At 50.2% G+C, this 21621-nt stretch overlaps 1 protein-coding gene across 1 annotated transcript; it reads right to left on the bottom strand.

The window, feature by feature from the left end:
• Positions 1 to 12815: 12815 nt before the first annotated feature.
• Positions 12816 to 20725, bottom strand: LOC109280642 (maestro heat-like repeat-containing protein family member 7). The gene is made up of 10 exons (XM_059714919.1): positions 20628 to 20725; positions 20021 to 20211; positions 19766 to 19903; positions 19046 to 19160; positions 17063 to 17239; positions 16000 to 16155; positions 14401 to 14502; positions 13976 to 14078; positions 13537 to 13596; positions 12816 to 13097 (listed from the first exon to the last, which is right to left on the bottom strand). The coding sequence occupies exons 1-10, from the start codon at positions 20694 to 20696 to the stop codon at positions 12898 to 12900; spliced, it is 1311 nt and encodes a 436-aa protein (XP_059570902.1). The 5' UTR covers positions 20697 to 20725; the 3' UTR covers positions 12816 to 12897.
• Positions 20726 to 21621: the final 896 nt, after the last annotated feature.

Here is a 21621-nt window from a genome sequence, read left to right as displayed (position 1 = left end):
TCACATCAACCAGGGGAGCTGAAACTTCCTGTTTAAATGGAAACTGATTATTATATAGTTGCCTGGTTCTAACAGTGGGTGATTCCTGAGTGCACAGGGTAGTGGGGGACTTGGCATACAATCCTCAGAAGGGAAAATTCTGCAGATGACTGGTGAGCTCTGGGCCAGGTGCGTGGTGTGTAGTGCACCAGCTAGGTGGATACTGGCAGAGTTCCAGGCTGGGTACACAGAGTGCACGGGCACCCCGCTAATCTCAAGGGTTTCAAGCTGTTTTCAAAAGTCTGCCAAGGAGAGGGCTGAAATGTCTGGGTAATAGCAGTGTTTTCCCTGGTCATGAATATAGTCTTCCAAGAAAATTTACTCTTCAGTTATTGCTCAGGGCCTGTAGCCAGAAGTTCCCTTTACTGAGAGGTTTGGTCCATGACTGCTGCATTTGTTGAAGAAGTGAGAGAAACTGCAGCTCTACAGGTGAAAGTTGAGGTTCGTCTGAGAGCCCTCACCTGAGAAGTGGGAGATACAGGTTTGAGCTTACTTAGGCTGAAGAGGATGTCAACTTAATATCTCTCACTTCCTCAGAGTGTCTTACCTCTAAGCTACCACACAAAAGGTCTCAGTCACTAGGTAAAGGTGTCTATGGCAGTGAGTTATGCATCTCCCTTCTGGATATTCTGGACCCAGAGGCACTTAATTAGGGTACAGCCCTAACTCAGGTGTCAGTGCTTGCAGGAGGGCTGGGACTTCACAGTCTCCTCTTTCCTTCTGACAACCTGAAAGTGCCTCCCTGTTTAGCCCCTGGAGTGTCTTAACTCTGCCTACTGACTGTGTGGGGATCCTGAACAGCAAATCCTATGAATGTGTCTCACCTTCCCAAAGCAAAATACGTCGTGGTGCTTACCAATGAGACTTCAGTGGAAAGCACCTATGTGAGCAACTGGGATCTGGCCCTTCGGTTTCAATTTGGAAGCAGACACAGGTTGCTTGCCATTTCCTTCCTTAAAGTTACCTGTGCCCTCAAAGATTAAGATCCCTATAGCAGTTCAGTATACTTTTCATAGATTTAAAAAAAATGAATGACTAGGAAAATATATCCTTAAGCAAGAATAATATGATTTTCATGTACTCCAGTATCAAGGAATTGATAGAGGAGCCTTTTCATTTCTTTAAAGGAGGAAGGGAACTACTGCTTAGGAATGTATGTCAGCTGTTATTCTGTAACTGCTGTATCTGCATTATCCTGTAGCAATACAAGGCAGCCAATTCATTTTAACTTTGACCCTGAATGAAGCAGGGTTAAAGCTGTAGCTGTTTTGCTACACTTTTGTCTCTACACACTCCTACAAATTTAACAGTTGTCTCATAACAGAATATATCAATATTCTCGGACATCAGCACATTTGCTATGTTTGTCTATAGTCTTACTAAGCTACAGAAAGGAGAAAGACAGAAGAATTAAGTTACCATTAAATTAAGAGGCTCAAAGGATTAATGCAACAGGTGTTCTTACTTCATGTGTGCTAGTGGGTGGTTGTTTTCATTCCACTCCTACTTGACAGTAACCATTTGTTTCCTAAATTAACCCAGAAGTGACAACTAAATCACATGAAAAAGCAACTCTGGAACAATGCCCCTCTAAGGCAGAAAGATCTAGTGATTAATTCAATAGCAGATTCATGTTCACTTTTAGGAAACTGCTAGCAAGTCTAATTGTGAAAGGGTTGGCATGCACACAACCAAATGAATAATAAGGAATCAAGGAAAAAAAGTGCCCTTCAAATAAAAAATGTAAGTCTGAAAACCCCCTGCTTCATTTCCTAGGAATTCTCATGCATGGGATTGTTACCTGGAACCAGGTTGTGGAGGTCTGGTCAAAGTATGTCATGCTTATAGCATGTCTTATCAGTCTGAATGCTGCTCTGCCTGCCCCCATCCATGACTCAAGGTTTTCAGCAATTTTTTTTCTTCTAGATAACTGCCCAAGAAACAGAAGAGCCTTGAATGATGCTGACAGTATCAGGGGGATAGGAAAGAAGAAAGAGAGATCTGCTCTATTTAGCATGGTTTTTGCTCTTAAAAAGCAACTTCCCATTTGCTCTGACTTGGGGTCTCCTGTTGAGGCCTTCAGGGCAATTAGGTGAACACAAACATCCTGGAGAGTTGGAGTAACCTAATTCTCTCCCAGTGGGCAACCCTGGGCCTTCTCTTATAGGAAAGTTTGCATCAATAACCTTTGATGCTACAGTATCAGCAAGGTTGCCCCTCAATCAGATGATCTTCCAGGAACAGAAGCAAAATAAGTTCTTTAAGGGATTTATGCTGGCACTCAAAAAAACAAAGCTTCTCTTGCTGTTATAAGACTGCTTTCTACCTGTCATTAAAGTTTTCCACAGGGCAAATAAAAATCTTTGTCTGTGTTTCTCACAAGAGGAAAAAGCTTTTAGTGTCAAAATCCATGTCACTTCTATGTACCTAAGTGGCGCTTACACAGCTGTCTATGTGTAATCTTTTTAACATATGTAACTGTGGACTTTATTTCCACTTCCATAACATGCTTACCCTGGGTTTTCCTTCCAATTAGCAGGGCTGTGCAAAGCTTCAGGTGGTGATTCAATTCAGAGGAGATTCGGCCTGATTTTGGCAGGAATGGTGCATCCGGGGTTTTTCTCTCTCTCTTTTTTTTTTTTCTTAAAAGGCCGGAGCTGGGGTGGGCAGGGCAGCCATGGGGAAGGATCAGGGGGCTCATGCAGAGCCCCCCATGCAGTGGGGGGCAGCGGGGATTTCCCCACCACCTGGCAGCACCTGGTGAGTCAGGGCTTTTTTTTCCCAAGTGCTGGGAGCTGGGGCAGGCAGGGCAGCCATGGCCAAGCTGGGAGAGCAGGCAGTGGATGGGTCTGGCTGATTTGAAGATTTGGCAGCAGCCAAATCTCCGAATTGGATTCGGCCAAATCGATTCAGGACAGTGATTCAAAACACCAGATCGAATCATTGTCCCCCGAATCGGCCAAATCCAAATCCCAAGCAAATACTAGCCAATTCACACATGCCTACCAATTAGCAGGTAGGGCATGGTCACCCCATCTAGTTTAATGATGGGAATATAATGGACAGGTCGGTATTGACCTGGAAGGGTGTGGGCAGTGGGGTCCCACAGGGCTCGGTCCTTGGACCGATACTCTTCAATGTCTTCATCAGTGACTTGGCCGAGGGAGTGAAGTGTACTCTGTCCAAGTTTGCGGATGATACAAAACTGTGGGGAAAAGTAGACACACCAGGGGGCAGGGAACAACTACAGGCAGACCTGGACAGGTTGGACAAATGGGCAGAAAACAATAGAATGCAATTTAACAAGGAGAAATGCAAAGTGCTGCACCTAGGGAGGAAAAATGTCCAGCATACCTACTGCCTAGGAAATTATCTGCTCGGTAGAACGGAAGTGGAAAGGGATCTCGGAGTCCTAGTGGACTCCAAGATGAACATGAGTCGGCAGTGTGACAAAAAAGGCATCAGCAAAGCTAACTGCACTTTATCATGCATCAGCAGATGCATGATGAACAGGTCCAAGGAGGTGATACTTCCCGTCTATCGGGCACTGGTCAGACCGCAGTTGGAGTACTGCGTGCAGTTTTGGCGCCACACTTCAAGAGGGATGTGGATAACCTGCAGAGGGTCCAGAGAAGGGACACTCGTATGGTTAAGGGCTTGCAGGCCAAGCCCTACGAGGAGAGACTAGGGCACCTGGACCTCTTCAGCCTCCGCAAGAGAAGGTTGAGAGGAGACCTTGTGGCTGCCTATAAATTCATCATGGGGGCGCAGAAGGGAATTGGTGAGGCTTTACTCACCAAGGTGCCCCTGGGAGTTACAAGAAATAATGGCCATAAGCTAGCAGAGAGCAGATTTAGTCTGGACATTAGGAAGAACTTCTTCACAGTTCGAGTGGCCAAAATCTGGAATGGGCTCCCAAGGGAGGTGGTGCTCTCCCCTACCCTGGGGGTCTTCAAGAGGAGGTTAGATAGGCATCTGGCTGGGGTCATCTGAACTCAGCACTCTTTCCTGCCTAGCAGGGGGTCGGACTTGATGATCTATTGAGGTCCCTTCCAACCCTAACATCTATGAATCTATGAATATCATCAGGGCACCAAGCTAATGTTCCTACGGACCTTTATTATGGAATTTGTCCAACCACTGAGCAGACACATATAAGACCCATCCCCATGATAACTTGCAGCAAAATAGAGAAGTATCACTTGCAGTTCATGTACTCCATGCTATGGTGCACTGAGTACAGGATGGGATTATAGATGCTATTTGTGGCTCCAGTGCAGTTAAGAAAGCCAATCTAGTCAAATCCATCCAGGAATTCCTGAGCTGAAAAGATGAAGGAACTGTTTTGCCTCTGGATGATGCAGCCCGTGTCCTGGAGGTCCAATCCAACCATAGACTTGTGCGTGCCAAAGCAGTTCGCAACACACCAGAAACTATCAGCGTGCAAGGATTTAAATGACAGTTGCCACTAACTTCTTAATAGCCATGGGTACTGTCTGATTGCTCATTTGCCACTGGAGTGACAGGACCAGTTCAGTCTACATCTTCAAGAAGGTGGTCCTGCTCATCCTGAAATTCTGCTGCCACTGGCTGTTGTCATGGGTCCTTAGGGCTATCAGCTATCACCAGGCATGTTCCATGTCTCCAGTCCAAAAATGGTGCTACACAGCATGAAGGTGGTCCCCCAGAAGGCCATCCTTCATGGAGTCCTGCATTTCTTCCTTTTTCAACATGTTGGTCTTAGGCAAAATAAAAAAACCCAGCCTGGCCAGGGTATAGCTCCTGGAGTTTGGAGAAAATATGGGCAAGTGGTATTGGAAAATTTCAATTAACCATGAGTAACCATGCTTAAATGAACTTTCCTGCAGTTTTTTCCCAGCTCTGGGCAAAAGGTGCAGCCCTCATGGTGCAGCCCAGGACTGGAATTAGGTCAGCCAGGGCTCTCCCACCCCCAGCAGTGACAGAACCCAGGCTTCTTGGAGCCTCTTTCCTACTCACCAGCCCTCTCGCAGCAAGACAGAGCTGTACAGGTTAGAGAGCCTGTAAGCCCAAGGCTGGGGGGCCCTGACCTCCCCTGTCTGTGTGCAGGCAGCAGGGCTGGGCCCTGTCCTAGCAGAGTTGTTCTGGCTCCATTGGGATTTTCTAGAGCTCTGTCCCCCTGATCCCTGGGATGATGTCTGCATTGCAGCCATGTGAGGAGCTCCCCATTCCCAAGGCTGGCCCTGCTGCTGCCTGGCTTGGAGATACAGCCCCTGTGCTCAGCCATGGCAGAGCTGGGGGCAATGAATTGTAAGAGGGGTGGAGGTTGCAGAGGTAGCAGCCGCTGGTGCACATGAGACTGGAGCCTGAATCCCCAACAGCTCAGCTGCTCCTCCCTGGCTGTGACAGCTGCTCCCTGTGGACGCAGAGTGGGCTGGAGGTTTGCACAGGGGCTTGCATTAAGTACAGACAGTCTCACACCCTGTGTCTCTCCCACAGTCCCACCAGACCATGTCCTCTGCTCTCAGGCTACTCATGTCCAGGTGCACAGTTCTGCAGGAGTCATCTCTGGAGATGCTGAATAGCCCCTTCGCCTCCTCACTGTCATAGGTTGTGAGGTTATGACCAGTCACATATTCCTGTCCCTCACTTCAGCCCATGGGCAACTGGTGCCTCCCAAGTCTGGGGTGACACCAGATCACCAACAGGGATGTCCCCCTGCAGCCAATCGCTGACCGGTGAGGGGGGGGTCCCCCGGCGGCTCATTGCCAAGCCAGCAGAAAAACCAGAAGTGCACTTTCACTGGCGGTTCTGGTTTCGCAGCTGGCACTTCAAGGGGGTTGCATGGCTGATCTCAGGAGGTGCACCACATGCACCCGCGTGCACCCCTTATGCATCGCCAATGCTTCAGCCCCTTCCCAGGCACATGGTGGAGCTGTTTTTTTGAGTTGATGCTAAAGGTGAATCAGAGGCTTTGCAGAGAGGCACAAATCCCTCTCTCCCTCCCCCTACTCCCGCCCTCCCAGCATCTGAACTCCCCCTCCAGATCTGAGAATGGGCACCTGGACAGAAGAAAGGGTAAGAATAAGCATCAGGCCAGGCCCTGTCTGGGCACATGGGAAGATGTCGAGTGCTCCCTGGTGCTCTGATCAGGCTCAGAACGTGCCAAGGTCTCTGGAATTTCAAAGGCTTTTGGGTATTTCAGGGCAGTGGGACATGAACTCACCTGGCAGAGCGGCAAGAAGAAAGAGTCACTTGCCTGGGACTGAACAGTGAGGGTCTGAAGGAGTGACAGCTGGGGGGCACAGCCCCCTGGACATTCCCTGCTGACCCCAACCTTGCTGGGGCCAGAGGAGGACAGCAGTTATCAGGTGTTTGTGGCTCTGAATTTGCCTCTCTTGACCTTCACAAGTCCCTTCTGAGTCCATCATCTTTCCCTCCTGGAGACAGGCCTAGGAAAGAGCCTCAGCAGAAGAGGGTACTGGTGGCAGGGAAGTTGCAGGGGCTGGGCCATGGGAGAAGGAGCTTGGCCTAGAGGTGGCCCAGGGTTACCTGGGGCAGGCAGGAGGGTCAGGGGTGGGGGTCAGACTCCCTGTTGGGAACAGGGGGGGTGGTCATGGGATGCAGATCTCTCCCCACAGCCCCAAGAGCCCCCCCCCCCCCCCCAAACCTGCCTATGGGGCACCTGGCACTGGGTACCAGGGACCTTGACTCTACCCCTGCTGCCCCCATCCACTCCTCCCCCAAGCACTCATCTGGGAGCAGGGTCAGGAGGAACAGGGGCCAGACCAGGGCGTCATGATGCTGCAGGAGGGGAGCCCAGAGCCCAGGAGGAAAGTTCAGCTCCTGGCGCCAGTGGTCCTGAAAACCCCAGGGCAGGTCCTTGAGCAGGATCTTCCTGGGCTTTGCATAGAAGGGGTGTGCCAGGGCCTGGCCTGGGGAGGCCAGGGCAGATGAGAGGGGATGTCTGCCTGTCTGTCCCTGGGCAAGACCTCCCTGTCTGCTGGGGAAGCCTGGGCAAGCTCTGTAGGATTCATCATCACACTCCTTTGGATGTGAGCATTGTTGGGCCCAACCCTGGGACTTGGGCTCATGTAACAAGCCCACAAGTGTCCTGTTGGCCATTCAGTTGTACCATATCTATCACCATGCCTGTCCCTCCTGCCCCGTCACCATCTGGAGTGACAGGACATAGGGATTGTCCCCCTGAGCTGCATGTTTTCATCCCATCCCCTTCCTGGGGGCCGGGGTGGGTGCGGGGGCAAGAGTCTCATCAGGAAAGTACACTCCTAGTGACTGCACCATGCTGGGGTGCTGAGTTGTATCTGAGCACGGGAAAGAGGAAACGCCCCACTGGGGATCATGTGGGGGCTCCTGTAGGAGTCTAAGGAAATGGGAGCTTTTTCCCTCCACCTGGAGCAGGGTTGGAGGTTTAGGAGGCATTTGTAACACTGGATTTGCACATGGGGAGGGGCACATGTGCATTTGTGTGTGCCTGTGTGCCTGCACCTGCCTGTCACTGCTGTGTGTGTGTGCACACGAGTGTCACTGAGGGGTGTGAGTGTGTATGTGTGTGTAGGTGTGTGTGGATCTATGTGCGTCCCTGCTATGTGTGGCACTAAGAGAAGGGAAGCAGAAGGCACTGTCCACCTGCTGTGCCAGGACCAGGACCAGCAGCACCAGGCAAGGGAAGTCGCATTGGAGGCAAGTCCATGCTAGCCCTTGCTCTGGCCTGTTGTTCCCAAGATCCTGTCATTCCTCCCACACAGAAAGGGGCTCAGGCCAAGCTGAGCTCTGGCCCCACGGGACTGCTCTGTATTCCCAGCCCCAGTCACTGCCCTGATGTGCCCACAGGTCAGAGATCAGCAAAGGCACCAGTGAGGATCTGGCACCAGGGGCTCCTGTTTAACCAGGATTCCCTGGACCAGGGCTGTCCCTGTTGTTAACTGCCAGCCAGGTGGGCAAGCAACAGCTCCTGGAAGGGTAGCAGGGCCATGGAGACAAGCAGAAGCCCAGACATGTCCTGCCTATGGCCAGCAGGACCCACCTGCCTGAAGCTCAAGTGCTTCCCCAGAGCCTGAGAGCAAAGCCAGGGTGTCCCAGGAAAGACACAAAGGCTCTTGCAGCAGGAAGCAGCAGCACAGAGCCTGCAGCAGCCCTGTCCTGGGAACACAGTGTTTGTGCACAGGAATTCAGCACCAGGGGCTGGGCCAGGACCCTAAATACCGGTGGAGCTGGTCTACCTTGCGTGCAATATACTGGTGCATGGAGAACATGATTGCGGAGCCGCCCACAAGGAGAATAAAGGAGAACACACCCAAAGTGTTCAGGATTTAAGGTCGTCCTGAGCTGGGAACACCCCCGGGCCAGACCAGACCAAAGGCGCCCATAGTCAGAGACAAACATAGAGGGGTTTGAGGTCCAGGACAAAGCAGCCTGTGCTGATCCTCCTTAACACACATGGCCAAGCTATGAGCCACTCTTCAGTGCACAGCAGGGGGAGTAGCAAGCAGCCTGATGCAAAGCCGGTGGCATGCCGCTTCCCAAGTACCAGTGCCGCACCGCCGCCACACACCTCTGGCTTCACATCTGGCCCTTCTCAACACGACCACTCCACCCAGCTCCATGGGACCCCCCCGAAGTGCTTGCCCCTGCCCACAGCCCCAGCACTCAGCACCTTGCCCCTGTGGGAGGGAAACCCCTGGTTGCCATGGCAATGGTGCTGCTCCCTCCAGTGTGACATCACAATCCCAAACCTGTCAGGCCCCGGCTCCTCCCAGTGCTCTTGTGGCTTCACCAGAGCCAGGTGCTCATCACAGTCACAAGTGTTTCCAGTCATATCAGTTGTCTAGAGTTAGTTGCTTAGTTGGTTAGTTTGTTCATTAGTTGGTTAGATCATTAGTTCGTTAGTTAGTTTGTTAGTTCACTACTTCATTAGTTCATTAGTTTCTTAGTTCATTAGTTTGTTACTCTGTTAGTTCGTTACTTTGTTAGTTCGTTATATCGTTAGTTAGCTAGTTAGTTGGTGAGTTAGTTGTTAAGATTTTCTAATCTGAGCATGCAAAGTGTAAGCCTTTGGAGACGTGAATGACATTTCTCATTCAGCCATGGGGACAGCGCTGGGGACACCCCACGGGCCCGTCACAGGAACTTTTGGGAGATGTGGCAAGTTGCCAGCAGGGGCTCAGGTTATGCAAGGGCCCAGAACTCGGCCCCATGCCTTTTCCCTCCTCTTTCCAGTCTGTCACCTCTTTCCTTCAATAGCAAGTCCCACAGTGATGAGTGAGTGGCAATGGGGACAGACACTAGCAATTACTAGAAGCCCCTAGTCATGGACCTGCCCCTAGTCACAGATCTGCACATACAGAGACAATGACTGTATGATGGTTATTTCATACTTGGAACTGAGACAGGCATGTGATTAGGCAGCTGCACTTATGACTGAGCAGGCCTATTTCAGATCAACTCTGCTCATCCTATGTGCAGAGCACACTAGAAAAGGCACCTTAAACGGCCTGTGTCATGTCACCTGCCTGGTATCCGTCCAAGTCAAGCACTGAGGTTCCCAACCTGGACTGTCCACACCCTGGTGCACAGCACTAACAGTGACCAACTGGATTGAAGGACAGCACTTGTACCCAGAGAACTGGATGGATTTCTGTTCCTAAACAAGTGTTCAGAATATGATCTGCTCATCACAAAGCAATTGACTGAAACAATGAAACTTATGATAGGTACTTGCAGGTATACTCATGTTCCTTGGCTCTCTCTTCTATCTCATACCCCTCCCCATCAAGTCTCCAAAGAACTGCTTATATTCAATTCACTACAATTTCATTGAGGAAATGAATGACCACCAAAGGCCAGGGCATATATTGAGAAGGCCATTTTGGAGTGTGGGGAAAGAACTGAATGATGCAAAGCTTTGATAGCAAGGAAAATGGATCCAGCAATGGAAGACAATTGACACCATTAATAATTTTCTTATCATGGACCCTGAATCTAATCCTGCATAGCTGGACTACATTGAACAAGGCTCATAGTGGACAACTGCCTACTTGGAAAATGCAATTTTAGTAAAGAACCCAAGTATGAGTGTAACAAAATCCAAACTAGCACATATCATGGAGGAATGTCCTAATTATCTTTTTCAATGATTGCATTGAAGATTTGCACCAGGCTACTGATGATGCCTTGCCAAGGATATCAAACCTAAAACTGTCACTCTAATCTTATCCCCTAGTGCCACTGTTTATAGGTTACTTGGAGCTTGTTCTGTTATTCGGTTGCTGTATTACATACAAATAAATCACAAAGGAACAAATGGAAGCCATTGTGCAAGCATCGCTGCCCAAAACCCTGGCTCCTAATTCACTATATCATAGTGCATGCCTGGACCATATAATAGTGCAACCCTGGCACCTAATTGCCTATATCATAGTACATTGCAAAGTCCACCTCAGCATGGATACAACCAGAGCAGTGCAGGACTCCAGCTGCCATAACAGCCGTAGCAGAAGCGCTCATGTCGCGGCCTGGTCAGATTCTAATTATCTCCAGGTTCTGCTGAATCCTTGTCATCAACTATCCCAGGGAGGATGTGAGAAGAAGACAAGGAGAAGACCAGCCCCAAAGGCTGCTGGATAGATCCTTGTTTGACACATTCCATCATGTCCATCCATATGGCCACAAAATGGTGTAAGGAAGAGAAGCAACCAAAGAAGAGGTTCAGTCTCAGGTGCTTGAAAAACCCTGCTAAAAGATACCACCTCCAGCAGTGCCTCAGACACAAAAATGCCAACTGCCCTGATGCTTTTGACACCACTGATCACTCAAGAAAGAGCGAGAGCTTCAAGAAAGGCAGCCATAAGGCGTGCCAAAAACCTCAAGGCTTCTCCACAAGGAAACATCAGGACTCATTTGATGAATTTGAAGGCTGGATCTCTGTCAAAACTGACAGACCACACAATACCATGAATTTGAAATAAAAGTACCTGCATTAGTGATCTTCAGTAGCGATCATTCACTCGACGGTCCCTGCCACATAGACAGTTTTGGACACATAGGTGAAGAATGCATTTCCCCTTGTCTGTGCATTAGGCAAAGCCTCCACTGAATAGGTGTGTAGTCTGTAACATGTAATAAAAAGACAGGATACTTTATTATGCCAGTGCTGTAAATCCTTATGAAATTTGCTCCTATAAGGGCTTCACTGCAAAGAAGCTGCTTTGGTTTGCCTTAGCACATCATTCTGCACATTCACCTAATCATTGTTTTGCATTTTCCCTGCAATACGTGCCAGAGGAGTCTGATCCCTTCCTCAGGCTGGAACAGGGTCAGGTTTCAGATGACAGATTACATTAGTATTTCTATGCAGGTACTGTCCATGTGGGATCTTTCACCTCTGAGGTCCAGCTCCCTGTCCTGATACATGCAGAGATCCCAGTAAGTGTGAGGACATGGGGTCCCTCAGCGCTGTGGCAACTTGTGGGATCCAAGCCTTCCCTCTTCCCACCTATTGTCACCAGCTGCACTCAGCTCCATCAGCCCCAGCTGATCCAGCAGGCTGCAGGGAGGCTGTGTGCTGTTCCTGGCAGGCTCCTGTCCTGCAGGGAAAGGAAGTGGAGGGCAGAGGTGTCTGCAGTGCCTGCTCTGGGATCCAGGCTGCGCCCTCAGAGCTGGAGCCCTGGATTGAAACCTCCCCTGGGAGCAAGACACCCGCCCTGAAGTTGCAGTTTTCTCCATGTCCCTCTTTGGCCCCAGGGGCGCGTGGTCCCTCTATGCAGTGAGAAACCCAGGGAGCCAGGCACCATCTGGCTCCAGACCTGGGGGGCAGTCAGGGGTTTGTGGGGTGCAGGGTTTGCATGTGGGTTTCCCAGAGGGGGTATTAGAGGGGCTGCGATCAATGTGGAGCTCTGTTTGTTCTCCTTGGAACTGAGTTGGAGGAAAGAAAGAGCTATTCCCACCCCTTTCTCATCCAGTGCTGGAAAGACATGGTCTTAGTTGCTGGCCTCATTCAGCTTGCACAAGGGGAGGGTGCATTAAAGGGCCTGAGTACTTGGGATGGAAAGAGATTCCCCTTCTGTGCATGGCCTATGTCACTATGTCCAGCACAGCAATACACGGTGGTGCCTGCAGCAGGCAGGGAACACAGGCTGAGAGGTGTGTGCTAGAGTAGGGCTTGGCACGGGATGTGCACAGAGGGCCTCCAGCATGGGGAAGAAGCTGTTCTCTGTGCTTGTGTCCCTGTAGCACCAACCCCCTGCCTGGAGTGAGGAAGCCTGCATGATCCCTGAGCCAGGGACATACCTATCGCACATGGCAGCACATCTGGACATTAAGATTATCTCAGAGATGAAGACCCCTATGGCCATTTGCAACTCCATGCAGGCTGGAAACCATTGAAAAAAACACATACAGACCCTTCAACAGCATACTGGGAACACACATAGCAATGGACCCCCATGTCTCTGCAGGACAAGGGTTGCAATGGCAAGGACCTATTCTTGCCCTGAGAAGTTTCCACAGAGGCCAACCCTTGATGAGTGGATATAGCTATATCCTTGTTCAAGCTTTCCAGCTTCTCCAGCTGGGGTACCCTGATCCAGTGCAGTAGTCCATGTGCTGTATCAGGCAGAAGGAGTATGTCTCTACTGGATACCCCAAGGCATCTCTGTGGATGCAGTAAAATATTGAAGCCCCCATGGGGTGGGTGGCATCTGGTTTTCCAGTGAATATGCTTGTTCATACCTTTGCCTTCATAAATAAAACACCTTACAAAAGAGTGGAGGAGGAAGACAGCCTGTATACAGGGGAAATAAGTGATAGCATAAATATGAACAAAAGGGAGGAGAAAAGGCTGATGGGGAAGAAAGTGAGTCATGATGGCACTGGCTGCTGCTGCTTCTCATGTCTTTCACCATGGCTATCCCCCCCACAGAACGGGAGACAGGCAGTGAAGAGGGCCCCTAGGGTGCATCCTGCTGCTGGCTGGTTCCAAGTGACCTTCAGAATCAAGAGCGTCTGAGAAGCCAGGGTGCTGACAGAGGGCTTCTGGTCCAGAAGCAGGTCATTCAGGACTAAGATGTAAAGAAAGAAAGCACAGATCAAACCTATGGAACTGAGGAGAGCCCAAGAACCCCTCCAGCCCCTTTCCTCTAATGATGGGATGAGAGGAAATAAATTAATTGGAATTTGCTAAGCAGGAAGGACCAATAATTTTCCCAAAATATCCCCAGGAGGTCCCTCCCAAGGTGATGGCATATAAATATTCACACTGTACATAGCAGTCTATTACTGGAGCTTCTCACAGACTTGAATGTATTTCTTTTCGCAAACCACCACCTACAACTGCCTACTGTAGATGGAGGATGGAGGCCCAGAGAAACTGAACCCTCCATAGTCACAGAAAAAAAATTCTGTGACATTGAAAGCAAGTCTTCCAACTCCCAAACCAATCTCACCCTGGACTATCCTGCCCCTCAAGCCCCAGGTATCATAACTTGTGTCACCACTCACTGCTGCAGAGTTTGTGTAGCTTTTCCTCATTCTGGTCCTCTATCTGCCGGGCAGCAAGTCCTAGACACACAAACAGCCCGTTACATCGTGCAAGCCCTTCCTACACAGCTCCTGACTCTCTCATCACAGTGAGGCCTAACAGTGCCCCTACTGAGCATGGACAAGCTCCCACATCTCCTGGGAGTGAGGGGAGAAGATGAGCCAAAGAAGGTTCCATGACAAAGCTTGTGAAGAGAGAAAGGCTTGATGGAGACAGAAGTTTGATAGAGCCCTGCCTGGGGCAGTTTGCTATGAGTCTGCTTCCCAAGGTTTCCTGCACCAGGCCATCAGGATGTCGATAGCCAAGGGGTGGATTCTTGCTGCCAGCAGGGACAGAGCAGCAGCCTGGGAATGGGATTGTGATCCCTTGGTCAAGGGAACCTGAGGATTTGTGGCTTACCAATGAACCTGACCGCTGCTTCACGGATGGGATCCTGAGGGCTCTCTATGTAGACAAGGCTCTCTATCAGGAAATCATCAGCTCTTCTCCTGTTCCTCATTAGCTAAAAGAGAGGCCCAGGAGGTATTAGGCTGTTACAGACCCTCCCTTGCTCCAGGCCATGTGACAGGAGCTGGGGGAGGTCACACCCCAGAGCCCACCCCAATGTCCTGCGCTGGGTAGGAGGAATCACACACATAAGAACAACTGCTAGCCCAACCTTCCAGTAGCTCGGGGTCAGGGATGGAGCACAGTCTGGGAAAGGAGCCTTCCCACACCAACCTCCCTAAAAACAGGTTACCTACATCCAGTGCCATGTCAAATCTGGGGTCAGGCTTTACAGGGGCCCTTTCAGTCATCTGGAAAGCCTTTAGGGCTGCCCTTACCAGGCACTCACAGATCTTCCATGTCTCCTTCCTCTGGATAAGGGGCTGGATCTCTGTCCAACCAAGAAGTGCTGCAGCAGTGAAGAGGGTGTCCCAAGATGACTGCAAAACAGAAATGGCAGGGAGACTTAGTAGCAATGGGAACCAAAGCAGTGGGAACCAAAGTCCCAAGGAGTTGCTTAGGGACACAAATGCTTCCTGGCCCTTCATGGCTGTTCTCTCAGAGGCCATCTCGGTGCTGTCTCTGATTCTGGGCAAGACCTTTAGACCAACAGCCACAGAAGTGTTCAGGCACCTGATGCCTATATATATAAAAGTGTTAGGCAGCGGCCAAAAGCTGTCGTGGGTAAGAATTTGCCAGTGACACTCCCCAGGCTCCCACATCTTCTACTGCTGGACATTGCCAGAGCTGCCTCTACCACAGGAGGAGCCAATAGGCCAGTGCCAGGCTCACATCTACCCTGTTAGAGTCCCAAACTGGGCCTGACCTTGTGGGGGATCTAAGGAAACACGGGCTGGAGCAAGCCTTGCACAGAACAGGGCCAGCAAAGAAGCAGTGACCTTCTTATACGCATGAAAGTCAGTAGTTAGAGTGCTTCTGCAGGGTTGAGGAGACCCAGAAGCAATTCCCTCCCCTGCCTGACACAATGGAAATGTACATCTTCCAGGTGAATGGTCTCATCGCAGGAGTTGGGATCCTGTAGGGTGAGGGCTCTTGCCAGCTTGCCTGTGGAAGCTCTTCCACTTGGCAAAAAGCTGAGCATTCAGTGGCTGAGGAAGCAGAGGTGTACATCTCAGGAGTAAGGGCTTTAGTTCTCACCATGGCCAGGATCAGGCTATTTTCAAACATTTCAGTGCCTCCCAGATGAGAGAGCATTTTGAGGATTTAAATTTGAAATTAGACATCTACAGGGGCAGTTTGGCTGCATTGGGCATCAAAGTCACTTTGCAAATTCAGCTCATCATCATTTCGTGGCTATCAATAGCTGCCTGGCTCTATCAGACAAGGTCCAGAAAAGTATCTGAGGTCTAGGGTCCCCTTTTCCTCTTGCTGCTTGCCTTGGGACTTTGCCACTTCCTGGCTTATGCTACCCATACTACCTGTGATGGTCTGGAGTCATAAGGAGATCACCTTGGCTCATCTGCTCAGGGACGGACATGTGCTCAGGATAGCTCAGGGGTGGACAAAATGCAGCCCGGGGGCCAGATGCAGCCCGCCAAGCCATTCTATCCGGCCAGCGAGGCCCCTAAAAAATTTAAAAAATTAATATTTATCTGCCCCTGGCTGCCTGTCACGTGGCCTTCGATGACTTGCCAAAATTCAGTAAGCAGCCCTCTGCCTGAAAGAATTGCCCACCCCTGGGATAGCTGGTAGCTCAAACCTGGTGACAGATGGGGCAGGGAAGATGGTGGCCTCCATCGTCAGGTTTGGCAGCCCAATGTGATTCAAATGAAAAGGGCCCAAATGTGAAGAAGCACAAAACCTCTGTCCTCCAACACACGTGTCCCCTCAAAGAGGCCTCAGCTTGGATCCCAAATCATCAGGCACTCTTCAACTCTCAGCCTTCAGCTCCAGCTTTGGCTGGCTGGGGCACCCACCTCAGACACCTTGGGGTTCACATCCTCCAAGTGGAAGAACAATGAAACAAGGCTCTTCAGGACATACATCTTCATGCTCTGTTTGTCCATCCTCTGCACTAACCTCAGCAGGTCTCCAAACAGGGAGATGGTGAGAAATCGAAGCCGGCTAGACACCTGCAAGCAGCCGGCAGAGCCAAGGAGAGAGAAAAAAAATGCTGTTGGGGTTTATTCCTTCCAAAGAAGACACAAAGAGGACTCAGTGGGATTGAAATGCCTGGTGCAGACAGAGATATTCTGACTCTCCAGTAACCACCTGTTGCTTGCTTTTAAATCACCCTCTGCCAGGGTGGAAAGAATTGCCTGGGGTGTATATGGCTCTGGGGAGAGGGGGGCACAGTTTTATGGAGAGGGACAACTGAGGGTGGGGGGAGGCTGTAGACACGGACAGAACATCCTTTCTGACAAACCCTCCTGCATTGCAAGGGAGAGGGCTCAGGTAGCCCAACAGGCCTGTGTGCCTGCACAGGGGGCTCCCACGCAGTAAGCTGGGGTGAGGTGGCTGGACAAGGCCCATCCTGCACAGTGCAGCCCATCGGGCAGAGCCTGCAGGAATTCAGCTGCTGGGGAGCAGATTTACAGAGCACCAGAAGGGATGAGGGAATGGAAGGTGTTCGGACTGGGCAAATGGGGCCAAAAGGGCAGATGCCATCTGATTTCATTTTCCATGACAATTGCCTATTTGTCCCCCAGTTCAGATCAGCAGCTAAGGGCAGGGTTTACTCAAGCTGTAAGAAAAATCAAGGGAGTGGATCAGGGGTGAGGGGGCCTGGAAGGCCCTGAGGTCTGCCTTTTGCTGCCACGTGGTCTGCAGGGAATGGGAGGAGCAGAGACAGGGGAGGCTAGGGGACATGAAAGGAAGAGTATTGAAATGGAGTCAGATCGCTGACTGCACGATTCGTTCATGGTGGAGCTGCAAGGTCAGCATTCAGTTCTCATACACGCCACACACACACACACACACACACACACACAAATGTATGCAAGGAACGTGCACAGTCTCACTCTGCCTGCCAGGCCTTACATCGTCAAAGAAGGGCAGAATCTTCTCAGCTACTAGCAGAGCAGCCCGGCTGGCTCTCCGCCTGCCCAGAGTGGTGAGGATGTGCCTGATGACCATCAAGGCTTTTGCAATCACATCCCTGTCTGCCTCCTTCAGCTGCTCAAGGAGCTCTGGCAGCAAGTAATGGAGTGTCACCACCTGTATGAAAGGAGGGGCTTTAAAATCAACCAGTCATCTTGGTACCAAAAATTCCAGCTGGAGGCAGCTGGGCACCGGTGCCCATGTATAAGTGGGGAGCTGAAACAAATCTGACCTAGGTTACAGAGGGAATCGGTAGCAGTGCTTGGAGTCAAAAAGTCCTGACCCCCACAGACCATCCCTCCTCCTCTGGGTGAAGACAGCTCCTATCTGACAGATGAGCTCTGAGTTTGGTCCATTGTTGTATTCAAATTAACCCCATTTTAGAACATTTCAAAAGCAGCCACCAAGGATCCCAGCCAGCCTTGGGGAAGAAGTACAAAAAGGGTGGGGGAGGAAATTCATAGAGAAGGTACAGACAAGCAAATGCAAAGCTGTGCTGGACCCAGGGAATGGAAATGAACTCCTATAACTACCCTCACACTTCACATGCAGGTCACCTGCTGATGGTCAGAGCTTCCCAAATCAGACCTGCCCAGAGTTCAGACCATCAAGGAACATTTCCCCTTCCCATTCGTAAGTGCTGCCAAGTCCATGGCTGTAAAATATAACAGCTCCCTTTTCTTTTTGTGATTTCTTGATTGATCTAATACAAGGTATCTCTGAACCAAGACTTCTAGAGTTTTGCATTGCTCTTTTCCTGCCTTCTCCTGTAAGAGCTGACCATATGAGAAGACCATGTAGGCACAGGGCCCTCCCTTCATGGGCTCATTTCAGTGCTCCTGCTGAGAAAGAGCTCTGATCAACTGCACAGAAAAACACAGAGGGGCTGAAAGCAGAACAAAAACATTTCTACATTACAGGGAATGACCTATGGGCCTGTGTATCACTGACCTTCAGTTCTCAGTGTTGAACCTGGGACTTCCAAAGCCCACAGCCCTGAGGCTACTGCCATGTTAGTAGGATTTCCAGGACTATAGGCCCAAGAGTTCCCAGCTACAACCAGAGTCCCACTTTGTCAAACTCTGCTCCACATGGTTGGATAGAGAGCCCATACCCAGTAGGGTTTTCAACCACAATAGACAAGCCAGACAATGGGGGAAAGGGACTCTCCAAAGGTCATCCAGCAGGTCTTTGGCAGAGCTGAGTGGAGCCTGCAGCTCTCTTGACTCCTAGTCTAATATCTCCCAGCCCTGCACTGGTTTCTATGCCCGACACCAGTTATCCAGCACTGGGTTCTGGGGTTGTCCTTCAGACATGTCTAGTGCAGTTCAATGGGTTGCTGTGCTCATCACCCAGCCAATCGTCCCTCTAACCTTTTCAGGCTGACAGGCCAGGTTGAGGAGTCCTTGCAGTGCTAGCCAGCGAACTAGGAGCTTTTGGTTGCTCAGCTGCCATCTCAGCCTCAGGACAACCTCTTCCAGCTGGTAACTGAGATCAGCACAGTGGAGAAGCTAAAGTACAAGCAAAAGAGGCAGGTAGTAAGTGAGGCTATTCCCAGGTGACCTGCCTACATCATGAGGCCTGCTATCACATGCAGTGTGGGAGCAGCATGGGCACATCATTCTGCTGTAAAGCTCACTCTCAAGACATGACCTGTCCTGATCCTAGGACCCTGCTTAGCCAGCGGTGGTCTCTGGGCCCAGGTTGCAGGTAGTATGTGAATGTGAGTATGAGTCCACATATGAGTTTCTTATACCCGATCATGTCCCTTATGAAGTAAACTGAGAGCCAGGGAATCTGAGAGCCCACAGGGCTCATTGACTGGCACCAGCACTGCAGCCTGGAAAGCATCCACCTAGAGAGGAAGAAGCGGGTGGAGTTTGAGTAGCTCTGGAACATGTGCCACTTGCCTGCAAGGCTCACCTCAACAAGGAAAACCAAGGCTGAGAGGTGCTGGGTCTTGTCCCCGCTCCTTAGGACATTCAGGAGGTGATGGATCATCCAGGAGCGCTCTTCAACAGGGTTCTTCCGCATTGCTCTGGCATGGGAAACACCAACACCCTTGTTAGAAAAGCAGACAGGGGCTTTGCTTTGCTGGTTTGCACTGATACACATGGTTAGCAATATCCCACAGGACAGGGTGCCCAGGGTGATCAAAAGGTGACCCTCCACTGGCACAAGCCATTTCTTGTCCAGTCAAAATCTTCCCATTTTGTGTGCTGCAGACCCAAGCCCTAAGTCACTCTACAAGGGAACTCCATCCCTAGGATGCATCCAATCAAGCAGCCTTGGGACTGAGAGAAAGGCCGGACATGCAAAGTAGGGCTTCAATGGGGCAAAACCAATCCCCCTTGGATGATCAGGTGTTCTTGTGTCTTTCCACAGTTGTACTTGGTCCCACCAGATCTTTCCTCAGTGCTACAGCAGCAGCATCTCTAAGCCTTTCAGCACAGGACAGATTTTCTGCAGGTGATTTCCATTCTTCTCAAAGAACCCTGTGGCCACTAGCACCAAAGCTGCAGCCTGTTTCTTGGTGTTAGTGGGAAGCCTGCCTCTTCAAACAGGGAAGAGAAGCTTGTAGAGATCCCCATAGCCCAGAGAGGAGGATCAGAGAAAACAGCAGGTAGGGGACAAAGCTCTCACCTGGCAAGCAAGCCAACCCCTCTGTGATGTGCCTCAAAGCTCATCATCATGTCCCAGCCTCCCTGCTTCTGGATGGAGATGATCTGCTCCACATAGCCAGCCCCTTGCATCAAGGCTCTCAGGTCACCCACTGCAGACCTGCATTCAGAGAAGACCCTAGGTCACTGAGACCCTGAGCCCTGGGCCAGCTCTGGGCAAGTGAAAGATGTTGTGCTGGGGTCAGTGGAAGTGTACAAGAGGCTTGGGATGGAGCACCTAACAGGGGTGGCTGGGATGAGCATCTTCTGGCTCCGGTACTCCCCCCAGAAGAAGTTGATGCCCTGAGGTTCTGGTTGGACCAGGTGGGTTAGCCGAAAGAGCAGGGCCATACAGAGCTGTGGGTAGTGTGCCTGCACCTCCTGCTGGCAGGCTGGATGCAAGAAGCTCTTGGACAAGTGGCTAGTCACCTGCAAAAAAAAGCAAAAGACATAGAGGTCACTGCAAAATCCATTCCTCCTACCTCCCACCACCTCCCCCCATTATTAATGAAAAAGGAAAGTCGGGAAGTTTAGTCATAGGCTGTTGCTCTGGAAATCTGAGATCAGTTTTCTGTTCTGCCACACTCCTGGTGTGGCCTTCAGCAAATTATGTAGCCTCTCAGGATTCAGCTTTTCCTGGGACTAGGGACAGGCCCCTAGTAGTAAGGGTAGGCAATGGTAGGGCTTGGTCCCAGCAAGAGTCTGTTCTGTCCATATGCAAGTACCTGTCACAAGGCCCAGGAGCATGAAGTGTGGCATCAGATGCAGGAGAGTAGTGGGATATGGGGGAAAAAGACATGAGCTGCTGAGGATCATGTCCCAGGTAAGAGAACAGCATTTGGTACCTCTTTGTTGCCTTCAAGGAAGGCTTGGATGTAGGCCAGACACTCCTCCTTTTCCCTGCCTGGCTCCATCACACCAGAGGATCTTGCACAGGAAGGTGAATCTGATAAAGAGACAGAGCACTGATACAGGCAATGTGTTCCCCCACTCCTCCCCTACCCCTTCCCCACAAGCCTGGTAATGTATCAGCCTGTTACGCATCAGGGTGCATCTGGGACAACAATCCCTGCCTCCAGGGCCACAATTGCCAAAGATACCGCAAGCAACAGACTCCCAACTGCTTGTCAGGGATTACAGCCCCTAACTAGGGTTGAGTATAAGATCAGTCAAAAAAGACATATAGTCAATTGATTGGTCGAATCTTGTCAAATAATGGTCAAATATTCTAATCATTAATTTATTGGAAAAGTAACAAGAGAGATTTTAATCTTCAATAGGTTGGATCAGTCGTGCTCAACCTTTTAAAACTTGAGGCACTCCTAAATCGACTCAAGGCACCCCTGGGAAAATGCCAGCTCTTAGTATTAATTTGTTCTTTGACTACAGGAAAATAACCGAGCAAGTCTTGTGTTGCAAAGAACTCAGAAAGATCACAGCAGGGCAGAAAGTTTTTAGCTCCATGAATTCCTATTTGAAATCTCTGGCTTTACCATGTGAATCATGTTCACACACCCAACAGTGCTTACCACAGCACCCTGGCTGAAAATCACCACATTAGATCCTTATGCCAATCACACAAAAAAATACAAGTTAGCTAACTATTATTGTGAAATAAATTAAATTCCCAAATAATATAATTAATTATTACAGGTAAGTGAAAATGTGAACAGTATTCAAAACTGAACAGTTCTTCTCCTTGGCTATTATCCCAAAACTGTAGGATCAGCCCAAATAGTTGAAAACAGACCGAAAAAAGAATGCAATGAAATTAAACAGAATGAAACACACATAGCAACTATAGAAGTCACCTTTCCCATGCTGTTGGGCTTGGTTCCT

The sequence above is a fragment of the Alligator mississippiensis genome, chromosome 11 (assembly GCF_030867095.1).
Source record: "Alligator mississippiensis isolate rAllMis1 chromosome 11, rAllMis1, whole genome shotgun sequence".
In the NCBI taxonomy this organism is placed as follows: Eukaryota; Metazoa; Chordata; order Crocodylia; family Alligatoridae; genus Alligator; species Alligator mississippiensis.
This window is presented reverse-complemented; position numbering and strand designations above follow the sequence as displayed.